The following is a 20,656-nucleotide window of genomic DNA, read 5'->3' on the forward strand; positions in this document are numbered from 1 at the left end:
TCGCTACAAGTTTCGTTGGCCAGAGATAAAGATATAATATCGTTATCGCCGATAACCAGAAATGCGGGGAAAAAGAGGGAAACATGGGGAAAACGATGGAATTTTTCAGTGAAACTTCAAGACATGCCTAAATACACATATTTACATATTTAGGAATAAACAATTGCGAAAAGAATACATTACATAATAATTTTTCATTTAATGGGACCCAAAATGCATGCGATGCCATAAAAAATCACTTTAATAGCAACCAAAATAAGTTTATATATTACAAATGCAGCTGGCATACAGTAATTAAGACACGTAAAAGTAAATGAAATCAAGGATGGATTGGATTATCCAATCAATGTGGATTTGTGACGTACATCTCTATGGCCCCACACAGGGGTCACACACAATCCGCACCTAGTTTCATAAGGGCGCAGATTGGGTGTTACCCAGGCAACAGCTTAGTGGGTGTTACCCTTACTGTGGGGCCCACCTTGATTATATATTGTATATCCACTCCGTCCATCCATTTTTACAGCCCATTTTAGGACATGGATCAAAAAATTAAGTGCATACAAATCTTATATGAACCACACTACAAGAAAGAATGATGATTGAAGGGTAACCATTAAAAACTTCCCAAGGCCCAATGTAAAGCAGATCTGTAATGCTTTTTTGCCATCTAACCCATTGATAAGCTCAACCAGAACTGGATGAAAAGAATATACAAATATTAGCTTGATCCAAAACTTTTGTGGCCTACAAAAAGCTTTTAATAGTCATTCGTTGCTTTTCCAATGGTGTGGTCCACCATAGATTTGAAGACCCTACCATTAAAACCTTCTTAGGGCTCACCTTAATGTTTTTGTAGTGTTTATTTACCGTCCAATCTGTTGATAAGTTCACATAAGCTTGGATGAAAGAAAAAAACAAATATATGATTGATCCAGAACTTTTGTGGCCCATTAATCGTCAATCACCACTTTTTCCTTTGGTATGGTCCACTTGATAATTGGTTGTGCTTATTTTTTGGATAATAAGCTTAAATGATTTGGTATCTACACCGTTAACTCATTTTGACAAATCATTTTATGGTATGGGCCAAAAAATGAAACGAATCCAAATCTTAGGTGGACCACACCACATGAAAAAGTGATCATTGAATGGCAACCATTAAAAAAATTATAGGGGCTACATAAGTTTTGGAGCAAGCTAATATTTATGTTTTCCCTTCATCCAGGTCTATTAGACCTTATGAACAAATTGGATGGAAAATAAACATCATGATGGGCCCCAAGAAAGCTTCAACGGTGGATATCATTCCCACCACAACTTCCTGTGGTGTGGACCACTTGAGCCTCATATCTAGCTACATTTTAAGCTCATTCCCTAAAATAACATATCAAAATGGATGGACAGTGTAGATAAAACGAATATATCATGGTGGGCCTTACAAAGCCCTGACAGACCATCCATCTCTAGGCTCCCGATCCGCGCCAACGCGGATTTTCCCCGAAGAGGAGTTATCGTGAGAACTTTCTGAGAACTCATCATATGTGATGTGAGTCCAAAATCTGAACGGTATAAGTGATGCAGCACTCCATGAAACTTCTATGGTTCAACTTTTGCTTTCATCTAAGACTTCAGTGGGCCATTATAAAAGAAAACATTTTTCTCCTTGATTTGCATCTTTCTTTGCTATGGCCCACTAGAGTTTTAGATCAGGGTAAATTTTGGTCACTGGGAGTTTCATGGGATGCCACATCACATGAACCGTTCAGATTGGTGGCCCATTACACGTGTGAAAAGATGCCTACGTGCCTCATGTAGCACTAGCCGTGCCAGATAAAAAAGGATGCGGATTAGCTATGACAGGTTGAGTAGCGAGACTTACTACTGAAGTGATGTCACCAAGTTATGTGGATCCTATCATGATGTATGTGTTGTATCCACACCGTCCATCCATTTGGAGAGAACATTTTAGGGCATGATCCAAAGAATTAGGCAGATCCAAAACTATAATGGACCCCACCACCGAAAATAGTGGAGTGAGTTACACCCACCGTTGAAACCTTCCTAAGGTCCACTGTGATGTTTATTTGAGATCCAATTTGTTCATAAGTTAACAAAAACATTAAATAAGGTAAAACACAAGTATCAGCTTCATTGAAAACTTTTGTGGCCATTAGAAATTTTTAATGGTGAGTGTCACTCTCTCCACTTTTTTCTGTGGTGGGGTGCACTTGAGCTTTGGATCTGAATCATTCTTTGGCTCATGACCTAAAATGGTCTCTCAAAATGGATGGACGGTGTGGATACAAAACATACATCATGGTGGGACCCACAGAACTTGGTGATGTCACTTCAGTAGCGAGTTTGCTACTCAACCTGTCAGTAGCGCATCCGCGCCCGATAAAAAAGGGCTCCGAACCCATTTTTTGTCCAAGAGACCCTAAAACCCTAAATTCTTCCCCAAATCTCCAAATTTCTCTGGATTTTTTTTTTTTCGCATTTTCTTCCTAAATCAATTCCATTTTCAAGTAACAATCTAATAGAAGATAGAAAAAAAGGGAATCGAGATTTTCTTTACAGTAACCTACGAATAGCGAGCTTCGATTCAAATGGCCCACCAAATACAGCTTCCAATCAGGGCAATCTATTCTATAGGTGCGGAAATCAACCCTATTGAAAGTTTCCCTCTCTCTCTCTCTTTTTTTTTGTCCAATTTTTTCGGAATATTTCTTTCAACGTGTTTCGTATCGTTGGACTGCGATATTGATACTATCGGCCGATATTGCAAACACAGAGTGACAACTGGACTTTTTGCAAAAAATCGATAAAATCGCCGAAAAATCAGCGATATTAGGAAGAGAAACAAAAAAAGGGAGTTTCGGTGTCGCAACTCTAGCGATACCGAAATTATCAGCGATAATTCGATAATATCGCCGATAATTTAAACACTAGATACAACAAGAAACTACACGAAAAAACCCTATATTTTGGAAAAGCGTACCGCCCGTTGTGATTCCCCGTCTCACGACATCTTTCCCTCATGAATTTGGTGACGATTATTGGTCTTAATCGGTTTATTTCACTGATATCAGAGAAATCTGCAATCACATCTTCAACTGGGTAAATTTTCTCCTACAATTGCATCAACCGATAATTCTTAAATTGGTCAATCATCATTGTTGGCTGCTCCATCTATGTTAGGAGGCATTGGCCAATTTCTACCATTTTTTCTTGGGTTACATTCGTGTGAATCTAGAAGCTCTTTGAGGAAGAAGAAGGTGCCTAGTAACTTCTTTTTCAAGGCTTTTTTTAAAGGAAATTGCTTAAAGGTAGTTTCTTTAAAAAGCTCTACTTTCAATAGAAATACACGTATACTCTTTTGGAGCTTGGCACAACGAGCAATATAAGCAGAGCTTGAGTTGTGGCCTAAGCCCAACTCAAGGCAAGCCCGAGCCCTCCCAGTGGGCAACTCAAACCCAAGCAAGATCACATCGTAGGCCTTGGCCCAAGCCAATTAAAGCCAGCCCAAGTTGAGCCCTAACCTACATCAACTTCAAGTCAAATTAGATCAATCCCAAATACATCAACTTCAAGTCATTTATCATAAGAGGTCGCACTTGACCTAATTCTAATTAACAAAAGAATTAGGTTGGAATTCAAGGGCACACAACCAATAGTTGGAATGGATGGACATGTACCTCATTGGCCAATGGCTAATCATGAAGGTATCACCATAGGAAACACCATGGTTAGCAACTTTTCAGTTTCTAATCTCATTTTTTTAATGAAAACTTGCTTATATATATGAAAAGGTCTCAAGTCCAATCAGTCGGACTACAAGTTACAGTCCACCTCACAGATAATTTCCAAACCATGATGTTTGTGTGACATCCAACCTGTCCAATAGGTTGGCCCCATCATGAGGGTCACCATGTGCAAAAGTCAGCCACATCCACTCAACAAGCGGACTGCACTATTAATCAATAGCTAGACATTGTTTTTAATGGTGTGGCCCGCCTGATAAGTAGATGGGCCAGATTTTTGCAGCAAGTGATCCTCATAGTGGGGCCGTTAGATTATTACAGCAGGTTATCCTCATAGTGGGGCCAACCTCCCATCTTGACTGCATCGTGATTTTGGTTACAATTAACTCTTGATCAATTTATTTCACATAAAGTTACTATTCGAACATGAGAGTTAAAATCCACGAGAAGTTGTACGAGGAGTTAGCATTCTCATGTGATATCATGTATCACGACAGTCAAACTGAATGTCATCTAAAGATAACGGCCACGAGAAAGCACAGCAATAATAAGCATATACTGATATTTTTGGACAAGGAGTTAGCATTCTCATGTGATATCGTGCAACGCAAAACTCAAACACAATGCCATCTAAAGCTTAGGGCCACAAGAAAGCACAGGAATAATAAGCATATATCAATATTTAAGTACTAAACAACAATATATAGAAACTAGAAAGGAATAAAAAGATGTACCGGTAAGTCGTAGGTGAGGACAACATTGTTGCTTTCCATGCTGAAAAGAACAGAACAAACTCGATCAAATATTTCCATTAAAGGGATGTCTAATAAGAGTATAAGACTACTCATCTAGGAAGAAAATGTGATGTGTAGGTGCACCTGACAATTGACAGTTTCTTTCCCATTGAAGCCAGAAGTGCAAGTCTTCCAGGAGGATGAGAAATGCGTACGTCTCTAACGGCTTTGGTGTCATGTGGAAGTTGTATGTTATCATTTTCATAAGGAGGTAACAAGCTAATCTGGAAATCAAGGGATATGACACCAATGACTAAATTTGCTGATGAAAAGACCTTTGCTATGTCCAAATAAAGTATTTGCCCTAAATATATTACTTTGGTCAGCACATGCACTCCAGCCATTCCAGACGGTCTACGAGAGACAACTAGAATTTCACTAGAAGCATCAATATCAAAAACCCGAGCACCATCAACCCCAAACTCATCCTGTAAAAGAATACATTTGTTAGTCGCAAGTGTATGGACAAGGGTCAATATAAGACAAGAAAAGGAAAACACAGTTTAAAATTCAAAAGCCTGTTGGCAGCATATATATAAGTAAATGGTATGGTTAATACTTTGAAGTTTCTATCAAACGTTAGTGATGTAAAAACTAGAAAAATGAGCTATATATCTGATTCAAATGAACTTGTAGGGGGGAAAAAAAACTCTTTAAGCAAATAAATAGGAGAAAAGAGAGAGAGAGAGAGAGAGAGAGAGAGAGAGAGAGAGCAAAAGCAGCAGAGGACTTTATGTTCAAAAAGATCTCGAGAAGCCATTCCAGGCTTGCTACAAATTGTTTGTGATGAAATGTCAAAATATATAGTTGGACCGTACATCTCATGGGAGATTTTATCTATTGCTCATGACTGTCAACAATCATTTTCATCGGATGATCCAAACCATTCAATTAATGGTCAACAAAATGGACAGTCCAGTTCTTTCCTTTTTTTACTTTTTTTTGAAAGGTAATGGTCCAATTCATTTATGACTGGAAATGTCAAATTATTGATAAGGACCATCCATCATGTAGGTCCCAACATTCTTGACAGTCCATTTCATTTATGATATAAAAAAAAAGTCTACATACAGATCTAGACTTAGGCTGTCCATATTGTCGGCCCCCGCACACACACAAGCACAAACACAGACATACACGTGCGCACATACATGCATAAGAAGAAATGAGAACCATAACTTTTTCTCCAATGACCATTTCAGGGGTCACACACATAGATGATGAAATGAGAGTTGTTAGCAACTTCTTGCAGTGTCCATTGCACGGATCAGATACACACATGCGCACATAAGACATAATGAGAGTTTTAAGCTATTTCTCATAATGTTAATTTCAAGGGTTCATTGTCCAGTGATATTTCTTTAAATCATCGAAAGTAAACCAAAGACACACCTTTAAAGCAATGCTGCAACAAGACCCTCCTTGCCGTCTTCGGCTATAATTTTGTGAGCCAGTGTTATGTTCTACAGGCACAAAGTGAAATAGTTCATGACCAATCACCAGTATAAATAAACCCATAAGCCATACATAGTAAATGCTCAAGAAACTATAACAATAATTTCCCATGCAGCTCAAGTAAGATTTCTGTATGCTTTTTGCGACAGCCCCAACTATAGAGAATGTAATAAGCAAAAACCAGAAGATAACACCCTGCCCATTTGCCAAAATAAGCATGAATGAACAGGAAACATTTCTTCTGATGGAAGGATAGCAGGAATGACTGTCCTTCAAAGCACCTACCATCGTCAGCATATTCAAACAACCTCGTCTTCAACCCTCCTAATGGAACATGTTCACGACGTGCTGCCTTCTACAAAGCCAATAAATCAAACCCAACATAAGGAAAAGAACATTTAACAAAAAAATTCTGCACACAAATTGTTGAAAAGGTCAATTTACATAACATATAACAATGTTCACGAGAACTTCCACCTGCTTATCATAAACTTCTCTCTCCATTTGACGCTTCTACAAGACAATCAACAAATGCAAAAGGTGGTCCATTACAATATTGAAGAGAATTTGAAAGTATAGGCCTTCAGAAGAACAAAGATTTACATATAAAATGCAAAAAAAAAAAAAAAAAAGAAAAAAAAAAGCACCAGAAAAAAGGCAGAGGGAGGGACGGAGGGAGAGAGGGTGTGACATGAATAAGGATAATTGGGCAAAAAAAAAATTGATAGGTACTGGAGACAAACGGTTAGCAACAAGGCTAGAAGGGCATCAGGAGAACATAGCACTAAATGTGGTCATTGACATGAATAAGGATAATTGGGCAAAAGAAAATCTTATGTACTGGAGACAAATGTTTAGCAACAACGCTAGAAGGGCATCAGGAGAACATTATAGATGCAAACAACTTCTAAAACAAGAGGTAAAAAAAAAATGTAAGGTACTAGAGACAAACATTTAGCAACAAGGTTAGAAGGACATCAGGAGAACATTACAACTGAACATTATAGATGCAAACAGCTTCTAAAACAAGAGGCAAAAGTGCAGTGAAAGTGCATATCTCGGGAAATTTTGCCTCAATTTATGACAAGCATATGTAAACCTTCATGCATTGACACATTTTCTACAACGAATTACTGCAAACATAAAAGGAGTCCCACGGAGAGAAATTTATATAGGCAGCAGAATCATCTACGTATGGAAGACTGGATGCAACTGCGAACTAGGCTGGATCTCCATCTGAGAGACGATCTACTAATCGATACTGTATGTTTGTGTCAAAACTTAGTAACATGGAAAAACCAAAAGTAGAATATGCAGACGTAGAGGAAAGGGCCATGACTCCTGCTACTTGTGAGTGAGTGTAGTTGAGGACTTTTTTCTCTAGAGACGGGATTCATGGTGGATCAGCCAGTGCAATTGTATTGAGACAATACAGTGGTCTCATATATCACCGGTAATCCTGAGTTTCATGAAAGAACCAAACACATCGAGGTCAAGTATAACTTCATCCGGTCTCCAACAACAAAATTCAACTCCATATATAGGTCTCACAAAAGGTTTTTTTTTTAAAGTACATAGTGTGCCATATGGTCCACACTATCTCTACATCAGCATATTGTAATAATGGGGGCAGTTTTTTCTTTATCTAATTTTTATTACCTGATTGTGTAGAGCCCCGATTCTTTCGAGTCTTTTCCGATCAAGTACACAGAATGTATGACCCAACCAGTGAACTATAGACCCCAATTTCACAGTACAGGCTTCCGGACAGTCAGAGACTGTTAGACCAGAAACCCCCATCATGACAACCGAGCGGTTGCCCCGGTCATGATGAGGCCACCCATGTGTCAATGTGATACACCGATAGCACGTTATGGCGCGAAGAATCACAAACACACTTGTATTAGAAGTAACCCTTAGTGGACTTAGGCCCATATGTAATGGGCTTAGGCCCAAGCCCATATGCTAGGATCCATGTTGCTAAAAGATAAACAACAAGGTGACATGTGGGGATAAAACCACTCCCCCATGCCTCTTACAACCCATCATTGCCCATGGCCGTGCTTTTTACACCAAATCATGACCCATACCATGCATCTTGCCACCTCAACAAGCCATGCAACCAATGCATGCCCCTTTGTGTTGCTACATGATCACCTACAACCAATCACCACACATTCTTCTTCCACCTCACATTCACTACCTACACTCCCTCCACAACCACCAATGCATGCCTAGGAACCAACCAACTTGGCCAATGCATGTGTAAGGCCATTCCACCTCACCCATCCATCACCTTTTTCATGTAACAACACCTAGTGAAAGTGGAGCTATCTATGTCCTAGAGGGGGGGTGAATAGGACTTAACCATTGTTTTGTTAAAACAATCTCAAAGAAGAAATTCACAACATCAACTAATATTGATTTCAATTGAGTCATAGACAACCTTTGCCTAATCTCTACTTCATTTTTGGGACCGTGCCCTAAAATAAGCAGTCCAAATAGATGGATGGTGTGGATATACAATACATACATCGAGGTGGGCCCAAAGAATTGGGTGGGACCAACTACGTAGTCCGCTTCCCCAAATCCAGGCCAAATATGCAATCCACTTCCTCAAATATAGGGTTCTGGAGCGCAGATACATAGCTAAAGACGAATGGTCAATATGATCAATCAAGGGTTTTGTGGGGCCCACTGTGATGTATGTGTTTTATCCATGCCGTCCATCCATTTTAATAGATAATTTTAGAGCATGAGCTAAAGAAGGTAGGGAGATACAAGGCTCAACTGGACCACACCATAGGAAGCAGTGAGGATTGAACGCCTACAGTGAAAATGTTATGGGGGCCACAAAATTTTTGAATCAAGCTAATATTTATGTTCTCCTCATCCGAGTTTGTCAAACCTTATGAACAGATTGGATGGAAAATAAACATCACGGTGAGCCCTAGGAAAGTTTCAACAGCGGGAATCATTGTCACCATGGCTTCCCGTGCCGTGGTCCACTTAAGCCTTAGATCTACTTCCATTCTAGGCTCATGTCCTAAAATAACCTATTAAAATGCATGGACAGTGTCAATAAAACACATACATCATGGTGGGCCCTACAGAGCCCCCGACAAGACCGTCCGTCTCCAACTACCCAATATGCGCCCGTAAAAAGGCATCCGAAGCCTCTTTTTTTTTCGAAAGCAAAGAGGGTCCAAGTCCTTGCTGCTCGGAACCCTAAAACCCGAAAATATCTCTCTCTCTCAAAAAAAGGGAATCAAACATTTTTTTGCACTTACCTACGAACGGCGCACCGCTTTGATCGATTGGCCCACCAAATGCAACTTCTAATTAGGCAATCTCTTCGACAGGTACCAAAATACTCTCTTGAAAGTTTTTCCCTTTTTTTATATTTTTCAATTTTTTAGGGTTGTCCCTTTTTTTCTGATTATTCCGACATTCCCAACCCTTTAATTGCAAAGAAAATGTTAAAATCCGTTATAAAAAAGGGTAAAAGTGATAATATTTGTTGATATCGCACGATGTTTTGGGATATCTCACAATATTTTGCAATATATCACATGATACATAAGATTCTTCGACTTTTTTGTATTTCCAAGGGCCTTCTGAGGGATTTCGTATCGCTAGCCATCGATGGGGTTATGACAAAGGGTATGACCACCTTCCGATCTACTACAAGGATGGGAATACAGTGGATGAAAATCAGCCTTACTACGAAGTCCTCCATAGAATTACCTAATTGGAGTACCGAACAGGGTACAAGCTCGTCCTATTTAAGTATGATTGGGTGAAGGTGACGCATCATAGTGTTTCTTTTGATGTTGAAGCGAATCTGAGATTAGTAAATTTGTCTAGTCTTTAAAGTTCAAACAAAGTGGGTGATAAGCCGTTCATTCTTACAGAACATGCCTTGCAAGTTTTCTACTCCAGAGATCCAAAAATTTCTGACTGGCACGTGGTCTTGGAGGTTCCAACAAAAAAAGTTGTAAAAGAAGAGACATGCCTTCTATCGGAACTATTCAAGGCTGTAACTGATGCTAATGCAGGACCTGATCTCACCTCATTAGCAATTGTTGATGAGCTGATATTCAATGGACTTGAAGACATCAATGTTGTTGTCGAGGAAACAAAGAAAAGAAATCGATCAAGGAGAATCTACTGAATTGTTTGTATTTTCTAAGCACGTAACAATATGATATTTATTGAAGGAAATTCAATCAAGGTATGGATAATATAATGAAGTGTTTGTACTTTATATTTTATCTAAATTATTTCCTAACCATTAGTGTTTTTTTTTCTATTAGCGAAGAAATAAGCACAAGGATTCACAACCAGAGGCATTGGGTGCGCACTTGCTTAGGAGTACAGATGCGAGCAACACCAAAGGTAATAAGATAGTTCTCCTTAATTAGCTGTGTAGATTTCATTTTTCTTATATCTTGGCGGCAATCAACGATGTGTATATATAATTGTTATTCTTTTTATGTAGTTGTGTCAGCTTCTTCTTCTTCTAGAAAGAGAGGCCCTACTAGGGTCAGCCAATAGTATCGATATTATGAACACTACTTTCCACTATAACAAAGGTTTTCACAGGTTAACCGTAACAACCTCTTACAGTTACCTTAACAACCTCTTACAATTTATGATTTTCACAGGCTATCACAACTAACCTCAAGTGATTTTAACAGGCTTATCACTTCTCAACCTAATGAGATTTTTTTGGGCAATTTCATTCAACCCAAAGAAAAAACAATTTTCCATATGAGAATGTATCTTCTTAAAGACGTGAGTCGAAGCGAAGATTTCAATAAAGCCTTTGAAGATGAAGCTTTGATAGATGCAACAATCCCTTCTTTTCTCATATTAAGATAATTCAATGTATGCACAGCCAAGAAGGATCTAGGGATAGATAATTTTTAAAAAAGAAAATCCCTATAAGCTTTCAAATTTGGTCCTCTATTCTCAAGTTGAGTATATGCCACTCTCTATTTGATTTTAGCAAGGCTTGAGAAGAGAATTGAATAAGCTAAAATATACTATATGAAAGACAATGCCAATAGCTTGAAAAGAAGAAGATTTTTCGTTTTTGTTACCTATTTTTTTTCCGTCCCAAAACAGTGAGAAATGAGCCCTATTTATTGTCAGATTTGCTCAATGACCCTCAATCGAGTGGTCCTTTTCTTATATAGAAATCATTTTCCCTACTTACAATATATCCCTTAATTACAGCATAACAACAGCATCTATATCCCCTAATTACAACCCTTAATTACAGCATAACAGCAGCATCTATATCCCCTAATTACAGCCCTTAATTACAGCATAACAGCAGCATCTATATCCCCTAATTACAGCATAATATCTCCTAATTACAGCAGCATCTATATCCCCTAATTACAGCATCAATATCCCCTAATTACAGCCCTCAATTACTGCATAACAGCAGCATCTATATCCCCTAATTACAACATCTATATCCCCTAATTACAGCCCTTAATTACAGCATAACAGCAACATCTATATCCCCTAATTACAGCCCTTAATTACAGCAATATATGGTACAATAATATATGGTAGGTTTGTTGTCTATCCTACTAACATCTCCCCTCAAATTGATGTTGGTCGATCAAGAAGCATCAATTTGCCAACAAGAAATTGATGACGTAGTCGTGTCATAGCTTTGGTGAAGACGTCCGCTATCTGAAGGTCGCTTGAGACATGTGGAAGAGAGATAACCCGAGTATCAACAGCTTCCCGAATAAAATGGTAGTCCACTTCGATATGTTTGGTACGCTCATGATAGACGGGATCGGTAGCGATCTGAATAGCACTCGTATTATCAACATGAAGAGGAGTGGGAATAGACTGAGGAAAACCTATTTCAGCAAGTAAGTCACGGAGCCACATAATCTCCGAACAGGCTGTCGACATGGCACGGTACTCGGACTTGGTTGAAGATTTGGAAACACGATCCTGTTTCTTACTCTTCCAAGAGATAAGTGAATCACCAAGAAACATACACCACCCGGTGACAGACCGGCGAGTACTAGGACATTCTGCCCAATCAGCATCACTAAAAGCTACAAGGCGAAGAGGAGTACTAGTAGAGAAGAACAAGCCACGGTGAGAGGAACCCTGAAGATATCAAATAATTCGGCGGACTGGGGCAAGATGAAGGTGGCGAGGATATTGCAGAAATTGACTAACTTGCTGGACAGCAAAGGAGATGTCAGGCCGTGTAATAGTGAGATAATTGAGACTACCAACTGTCGAAACACCATGGGATCAGGAAGGAGATCCCCCTCCTCACGTCGATACTTGACATTTACTTCCAAAGGGGTATCCACTGAAGAGGAGTCCTGTCAACCAGACAAGGAAATCAAGTCCTCCGTGTATTTATGCTGATGCAAGAAAACCCCAGAGGAATCGGACTGAACCTCCAAACCGAGAAAATACCGGAGAGGACCAAGATCCTTTATATGGAATGAATCATGAAGATGTTGCTTGAGTTGATCAATGAGGGCAGAATCAGTCCCAGTGATGACAATATCGTCGACATAAACTAGAAGAAGAACGATACCAACAAAAGTCGTTCGAAGAAACAACGAAGAATCATACTGGCTTTGGATGAAAGAAAATCGAAATAAGGTAGCCCGGAACTTATCAAACCAAGCCTAGGGAGCCTGTTTCAAACCATACAGAAAGCGCTTCAGCTTACACACATTCGACGTTGATGACGAGCAGAGGCCAGGAGGAGGTGTCATGTAAACATCTTCCTGTTAATCACTGTGAAGAAATACGTTCTTCACATCCATCTGGCAAAGGGACCATCCCTGAGAGGCTGTGATGGCAATAATAGTACGCACAGTTGTCATTTTAGCGACAGGAGCAAAGGTCTCGTCATAGTCAACCCCATACTCCTAGCGATCACCAAGGGCAACCAAGTGAGCCTTATAACGGTCCACGAACCCATCAGGCCGAAGTTTCACAGAAAAAACCCACTTACACCCAATTAGCTTGACATGAGAAGGACAACGGACCATGTCCCAAGTCTGATTTTCTTGAAGAGATTGAAGTTCTTCCTGCATAGCCTTTCTCCATCCCAGAAGGAATCAGACAAAACCGTTTTCGAAACCTTCTTTACACCCTCGGTCTTCCTCTGGTTCCACTCTTTAAGTATTTCTCGGATCTAAATAAATTTCTGAGACCCGCACGGTGCCTGTACAAGATGTCAAGTGCAATGATGTTCGTGGCGAACCATGTCACACCCGGTCCAATGATGTCCCCTCCACAACACTCGTGCATCACAGCCAACAACCATGAGTGATTATATATGAAGTTCATCACTTTTCTCACATCATCAATGGTTTTCCTGACAGAATCCCCCTGGCCTATCGCCTTGAGCATTAAATCAATGCAGTGTGTCGCACACGGGGTCCAATAAAGATGATACCTCCTCATCAATTTCTTCCCCGCCATAACGAACGCACTGTCATTGTCCGTGACAACTTGGATGACATTCTAGGGCCCAACATCGTTAAATACTTCCACTAGGAGCTCATATATGTATTTGTGATCTTTTATTTTGTCAGATGCATCAATAGATTTGAGGAAAATGGGCTACCCTCTACCGTACACCATGAAATTGATAATTGACATTTTCGTAGGTCCTGTCCCCCCATCACACATTACCGTCACCCCGTATTGCACTCAATTTGGCTTGATTGCACATACCCAAGCCCCCATCTCCTCGTAGTCCTGATCGAGGTAGACCCCAAGAATCTCATGTGGCATAGGAGGCTTCATGCCGGGCTCGGCAAGCCACACCCAGTTTTCAAAATATTGGTATCGTGTTACGTATCGCATCCTTGGGATACAGATATGTATCGGTTATCGCACTGGATATATCGTTTGCATCGAGTAATTTATCACACTTTTTGTGAAACATAGGGAACATGGTTGAATTTTTCAATGAAACTTCAGGGATTGTTAAAAAAATACCTTAATACACACTTATAAATCATAACATCTCAAAAAAGAAGTGCACATAATAGGTTTCCTTTGTATAGGGTCCTGAGCTATGCGTTGTCTAACTGAACTAATGCCACTATATTCAAATTGAATGCATACCATTTAGAGTAAATGTGATGATCATTCCATCAAGCACTAAAGCTGGGCAGGAACCGACTCGACTTGCCTAACTCGACTCGTCGGACTCAACCCGAACTGAATGGGTGAGTCAATCTGAACCGAGTAGGCTTCACCCAATCCGAACTCAAACCAAGTCTAGCTCGAGTTACCCAGTAACTCGATCCAGTTAGACTCGACTCGATCCGAAGTCGACTTGACTCATATTCGGGTATATATATATATATAATAAAAACCCTGATTTTTAAATATCTCCAACCCTATACGACGCACCCGACCCCATCCCAACCCGATCCCAAACACTCTCTTCCTCCCTCATCCTCATCCTCTTCCAAGCCCGGCAACCACCCACCACCATCACCACCCTCCTCTCTCTCTCTCTCTCTCTCTCTCTCTCTCTCTCTCTCTCCCACCCTCTTCCAAGCCCGGCAGCCACTAAACACCATCACCGGATTCACCATCGTCCTCCTCTCTCTCTCTCCTCTCCACTCCCTCCCTCATCTCTCAATCCGAATCGATGCCAACTCGAACCGACTCGGTACTTTTTACCAGGTCGGACTCGGTCCGGATTAGTCCAATCCAGGCCCGAATTTGGATCGGTTCAAGAATGTTGGACACAGTACCGAGTCGAGTTCGGGTCAGGCCTATTTCAAAACTAGATAGAGTCAAGTCAGCCTTAACTCGGTCCGACTCGACTCGATGCCAAGCTCTATTAAACACTCATAAATAATTCAAAATTAGTCTCAATTGACGGTTGGTTAAAGGGAAAATTCGGGGAAAAAAAAAAAGCCTAATGTTTTAATATTTTTTAAATTTTTAATTAAAAATAATTGTTATTTTATGAAAATTAACAAAGACTTAACAAATCAGTAGATCAACCCTCATACATGCTTGATTTCATGTTTGGAGTGCAACATTGCAAGCAATTTGGGAGAAACTGGGAAATTTTCAAATTTTCCACAACTTTTTCCAAATTGTGATGATCATTTCATCAAATACTCCTAAATACTTCAAAATTAGTCTCAATTGAGAGCTGGTTGACGGAAAATTTTGAAAAAAAAAAAAAACATGGAGAACATGAAGAACCAATGGATATTGAAATCAAAGCTCCAATTCCATGATTTTTCATGCAAAACATGAAGAATCAATGGATTTGTAAACATTTGACACTAATTTAATATAATTTCAACAAAAAAATGGATTGGAAATTGAAAATGCTCACCGGATCGAACATGTGAGATATATCAGCACTACCTGTGCATTTCGCATCGCACAGGTGAGATACAAGATATATCGTGGGATGTATCGTCCGATATCAACGATATTTAAAACATTGGCCGCACCTCGTTAATCATATTTTTGAAGTAAGGATTAGAGGCTGCATTTGCCTGGCAAGCTACACTTCAATCATATTTTTGTAGAATCATTGGGCGGCCACTCAACTTGCTGAGATTATATGAAAAATAATGAGCAATGGAATAAGGAGACTTAGTATGAAAGAGATGGCATTAGGAGTAGTTGGAATCTATTCTCCAGAATACTCACCGAAGAAAGCCAACCCCTGAGTCGTTGTGTTCATAGGTCTTGGTCTCGTTCAAACAATAACGCATTCTCTAGTTAACTTTATAAATTAATCCTTCATAAGAAAACTAGTAACCAACTCGCAACTAAGAATAAGAACGTTTCATAAACCAAGTACTAAAGGCTTTTGACTACTCAAAACTGGCTTGACCGACATCGTTTAAAAATAAAATAAAATAAAACCTGCTATAAACAACTCTCAAGACCATACTATTTCTGATACATAATAGACAATGAAGAACAACTATATCAATCCACAGGAACCTGAAATCCCTGCTAAGACCTTTTCTATATTACCATAATAAACAGAGAAATTTTCCAGCTGTACTACTGCTAAGAATCTTTCAGAAACAGAAAGATGTAGTCGTGGTGTGCCTGAGTCACGGCAAACAAAGTGAGACTCACATGCACAGGTTACCAACAATCAACAACAGCATACATGCAATGACCAGAACCATAAAATAGAAAGTTGAGAAATAACTACGGGATTTGGCAAGGAGAATAAATTAGGCTCTGAGATACAAAAGGATGACATTAGTGTACCTTTAGACCACGTACTTCCTCAAGCAAAGAACCATTCTGCACAAACAAGAGAGGCATTACCCCATTGGCCTAGGAACTGACAGAATGCAACAGTCAAACTTGAAACTATAAATCCCACATAATATGTTTTCCATAATATAATGAGTCTCTTCCTTTTCATTCTCGCAAAATATGAAATGATAAATAGCAATCAGCACAGAAGAGTGGTCGAAATTCACACCCACTGCACAGAAGTCACTATCTAAGCAGGGGTGATTAGTGTCATTTGCTTCTGCCTATGAATTCATTGAGATAATTTTAGGAAGATGGCCGCAAGTGGTTAAAATCAATGACTAATTCCTTTATAGAGGTTAAAATCAATATGCTTACAAAGTCGAACCTTCAGAATATTGCAGTGGGAATAGTAAAGGCATCGGGAAATAACACTTCATTTTTCTCACCAAAAGGAACCAGGGACATGAAAAGCATTTTCAGAGAGGGAGAACCCTTGAGCAGTGTTCAAAATATCGGTATCGTGTTACGTATCGCACCCTTGGGATACAGATATGTATCGGTTACCGCATGGGATATATCGGTCGTATCGCGTAACGTATCGCTGTTGTTGGAAACATGGGGAAACATTGGAAATTGGTCGAATTTTTTAATGAAATTTCAGTGATTGTTAAAAAAGACATCAATACACACTTACAAATCAAAAAACTACAAAAAACAAGTGCACATAATAGGTTTTCTTTGTATGGAGTCCTAATCTATGCGTTGTTTAGCTGAATTGATGCAAGTATATTATATTATTTATAAATGTAGGAAGACGTGTGGAAACATTAGCAATACATTCAAAAGCAAAAGAAGAATCACTAGATTCGGTTATATGTTTGATTTTATGTGTGGGCACAAAAATTGCAATCGATTAGCGAGAAATTGGGAAATTTTTTATTTTTTTTCAATTTTCCGCAACTCCGTCCTTCTCTAAATCTCGAAATCGAAGCTCCTAATCCATGATTTTCCATACGAAACATGAAAAATCATGGATTTGTAAAAATTTGACACTGATTTAACATGATTTACAAAAAAAAAAAAAGATCGAAATTTTATTTTTTATTTTTAAATGATCACCGGATCGAACATGTGGGATATATCCCACTACTTGTGTGTTTTGTATCACACAAGTAGGATATAAGATATATCGTGGGATATATTGGCCGATATCGTCGATATTTAAAACACTGCTCTTGAGCAAAACCAGAGAACAGCCCAGCTCAATGCTGGAATAGCAAGATCCTTTAAACTGGCTGTCACTCCCACTTCAGATCACATTTTGACTCATGCTCCCACACCGCTTCCTAGCCATTTATGCTTGCTAAAGTTTTGAAACAGGCGCTTCTCCTCTCACACACCCGAATCTATTCCCAATTTGCTTCACACTTTTTGTAGCTATATGTTGGATAATTAATCATCACAAAACAATTTGACCCATGGACTCACTGAAATGGAGAAGACGTGGACGTTCAGGTTCTGAGAAATGAAACCTTAGATAAGATGAAATGATAGTGAGAACATGAATACGGTGACCTGACAAGTAAAAGGGTAAGCTGGTTTGAACAAACTAAAGGACTTCATCAAGTTACCGAATGAAGTTTGAAAGAGACTCCATTACTTGAAAGAACCATTCATAAGGAGCTACAAGAAGCATAAGACAATCCAATGTTTACGCCTAGATGCTTTATGGAAATATCTAATGCTACTCACAAATATACGACTCTCTGTGATAGAGGAGTGGGACTATAAAGGACAAAGCACAAGAACACATGATATGGAACCAACAATCTGGATTTTGGCCATAGTGTGTTGTAATATAACCAGGGTGCCCCGTATCCGTTACGATACGGCCGTATCAGGCGATACGTAACGGTAACGGCCGACACCGTTACACGATACAGGGTCGAAACGGGCACCCCCCGTAACGGCTGTTACGGTCCTAAAGAAACTAGGAAAAAAAAATACCATTTTTTTCTATCTTTTCTTCTTCTTCTCCTTCTTCTTCCTCTTCTTCTTCTTCTCGAACCGCTACGGCTACGGCCCTGCTGCAAGCCTTCTTCTTCTTCTTCTTCTCTCTCTCTCTCTCTCTCTCTCTCTCTCTCTCTCTCTCTCTCTCTCTCTCTCTCTCTCTCTTTTTCTTTTCGGTTTCCCTCTCTCCCTTCTTTTTCATTTGGCATCGGAAAAAGAAATCGGAAGCAGATTGGCTAGTGTACCACACACCAGCTATATAGTTGTTGTAGGTACACATCATGCTAAGACAAGCGCTGACACTCCTCGAGCTCCGAGTTGTACGAACAGTTCAAAGGAGATCAAAGTTACATGGGCTCCACAGTGATCTATTTATTATATCTACACCGTTCATCTATTTTTAGAGATCATTTTAGAGCATTACCTAAAAAATGAATCATATCCAAAGATCGTCTGGATCACACCAAAAATAGCAGTGGAGATAATGATTTTCACCGTTAAACAATTCGTAGGGCCCACCATAATGTTTATTTTCCATCCAATCTGTTCATAAGGTCAAAAAGACCTGAATGAAGAGGAAAAACAAATTTCATATTGATCCAAAACTTCTGTGATCCCAAAAAGGGTTTCAATGGTAGACGTTCAATCCCCCCACTGCTTTTTACAGTGTGGTCCACTTGATAATTAGATCTGTATTATTTTTCATGTCAAGCCTTAAGACGAGCTCGTCAAATGAATGGACAGTTTAGATATAACACATACCTCATGATCAGACCCACAGGACTTGCTGACGTCAATACAGCTGCTATATAGATGGTGTGAGGTACACCAGCCAATCCGCTTCTAAAGAAATCGGACTGCATACGAGTTATGCAACACGCTTTTACGCACGAGTTAATAAAAGGTCCACATGCCGCGTGGGCCCCACCATGATGTATATATTTTATCCATGCCGTCCATCCATTTTGCCACATCACTTTAGGTCATGATGCAAAAAATTAGTAAGATCCAAATCTCAGGTAGACCACACCATAAGAAACAGTGGTTATAGAATGCTCACCATTAAAAATTTCTTAGGGTCCACTGTAATGTTTATTTTCCATCTAACCTGTTCATTGGGTCACACTGATGTGTATGAAGGGAAAACACACATGTCAGCTTGATCTAAAACTTTTGTAGCCCCCAATAAATTTTTAATGGTGGACGTTTAATTATTGTTGTTTCTTATGGTGCGGTCCACCTGAGCTTTGGATCTGCCTCATTTTTGGGCTCATGCCCTAAAATTATTTGGCAAAATGGATGGACGGTGTGGATATAACACATTCATCATGGGTAGGGCCTAATAAATTTGACACTCGTGTGCTATACTTCACAATCCGAGTCCCGCCTAATTCGGGCCCTTAAAAAATTGTACACGAGACATTTATTAACTTAAAATTTACCAATTGTACACGAGACATTTACTAACTCACAATGCTAAAATCAAATTGTTTGAATAGTTTTAATTGTTAATTTGTGGACACTTATTTTTTAAAATAGGGCCTTTTGATTTATTTTTTTTCATGATTCACTATCCAATAAATGTCCACCAATTCATAAGCGGGATAATGCCAATAAATTGCATGAATTTGAGGCTGATTTGGGGCATGGATTGGTCCTCCAAGTCAGCCCCAAATTGGCAACGCCATCTACTTGAATTTAATTTCATTTTTTTAAAGAACTATTGGGAGAAATGATATCAAATTGTTAAGTATATAAATTAGATATTTAGAAAATTAAATATATGAATTTTGTAGTCAAATTCAGGTTATCTGGTTCATAAATTCATCAGACAGTCCAATACTTCTCACCAAAGAGTGGACCGTTACACCACCATAAACATGTTCCAATTTATAAATGAATGCATATTTGGAATGCTTAGAATATTCCGGATTTAATCCATATTTTTTCATATTTTTTTGGCAAAAAAAAAAATTTGCACTGTTACAGGCCATTACGCCCCCATCTCGCCGTTGCACCCCCATATCCGTATCGATATTGGAGGGCACCGTTACGCCAACAGATACCGATACGGGATACCTTGAATGTAATTGAGGGCATAACTATCCCCACCATTGTTGTTATGCATGACGACCATTACAGTCATTACACCTACGTAATGGTCTTTTTTCTCACCAAAAAACTCTGATAAAGTATGGAAAAAATCTCAAATATTTAGAGGATTCCAAATATGTGTTCATTATGATTCCGAACGTATTTATGATGGTGTAACGGTCCACTCTTTAGTAAGAATGTTGTCCCAACCTGTCTAATGATTTTATTAACCTGATAGGCTTAGATTGATCCCAAATTGGA

General features: G+C 39.2%; 1 protein-coding gene across 4 annotated transcripts in view; it reads right to left on the reverse strand.

Annotated features, from left to right (window-relative positions):
- LOC131230285 (uncharacterized) overlaps positions 1-20,656 on the reverse strand; it is a 62,462-nt gene that overhangs the window by 13,144 nt on the left and 28,662 nt on the right. For 2 of the 4 annotated variants that reach the window (XR_009163970.1, XM_058226124.1), the window contains exons 5-11: positions 16,298-16,333; positions 6,491-6,526; positions 6,299-6,368; positions 5,951-6,021; positions 4,876-4,986; positions 4,643-4,782; positions 4,499-4,538 (exon numbers count right to left, since the gene is read on the reverse strand). Coding sequence is in view for 3 of the 4 variants with exons in the window: in XM_058226124.1 (XP_058082107.1) it covers positions 4,499-4,538; positions 4,643-4,782; positions 4,876-4,986; positions 5,951-6,021; positions 6,299-6,368; positions 6,491-6,526; positions 16,298-16,333 (504 nt within the window). In the remaining variant the exon portion in view is untranslated. The remainder of the gene's footprint in view (positions 1-4,498; positions 4,539-4,642; positions 4,783-4,875; positions 4,987-5,950; positions 6,022-6,298; positions 6,369-6,490; positions 6,527-16,297; positions 16,334-20,656) is intronic. The other 2 variants (XM_058226125.1, XM_058226126.1) reach the window with 2 other exon arrangements.

The sequence above is a fragment of the Magnolia sinica genome, chromosome 17 (genome assembly GCF_029962835.1).
Source record: "Magnolia sinica isolate HGM2019 chromosome 17, MsV1, whole genome shotgun sequence".
In the NCBI taxonomy this organism is placed as follows: domain Eukaryota; kingdom Viridiplantae; phylum Streptophyta; class Magnoliopsida; order Magnoliales; family Magnoliaceae; genus Magnolia; species Magnolia sinica.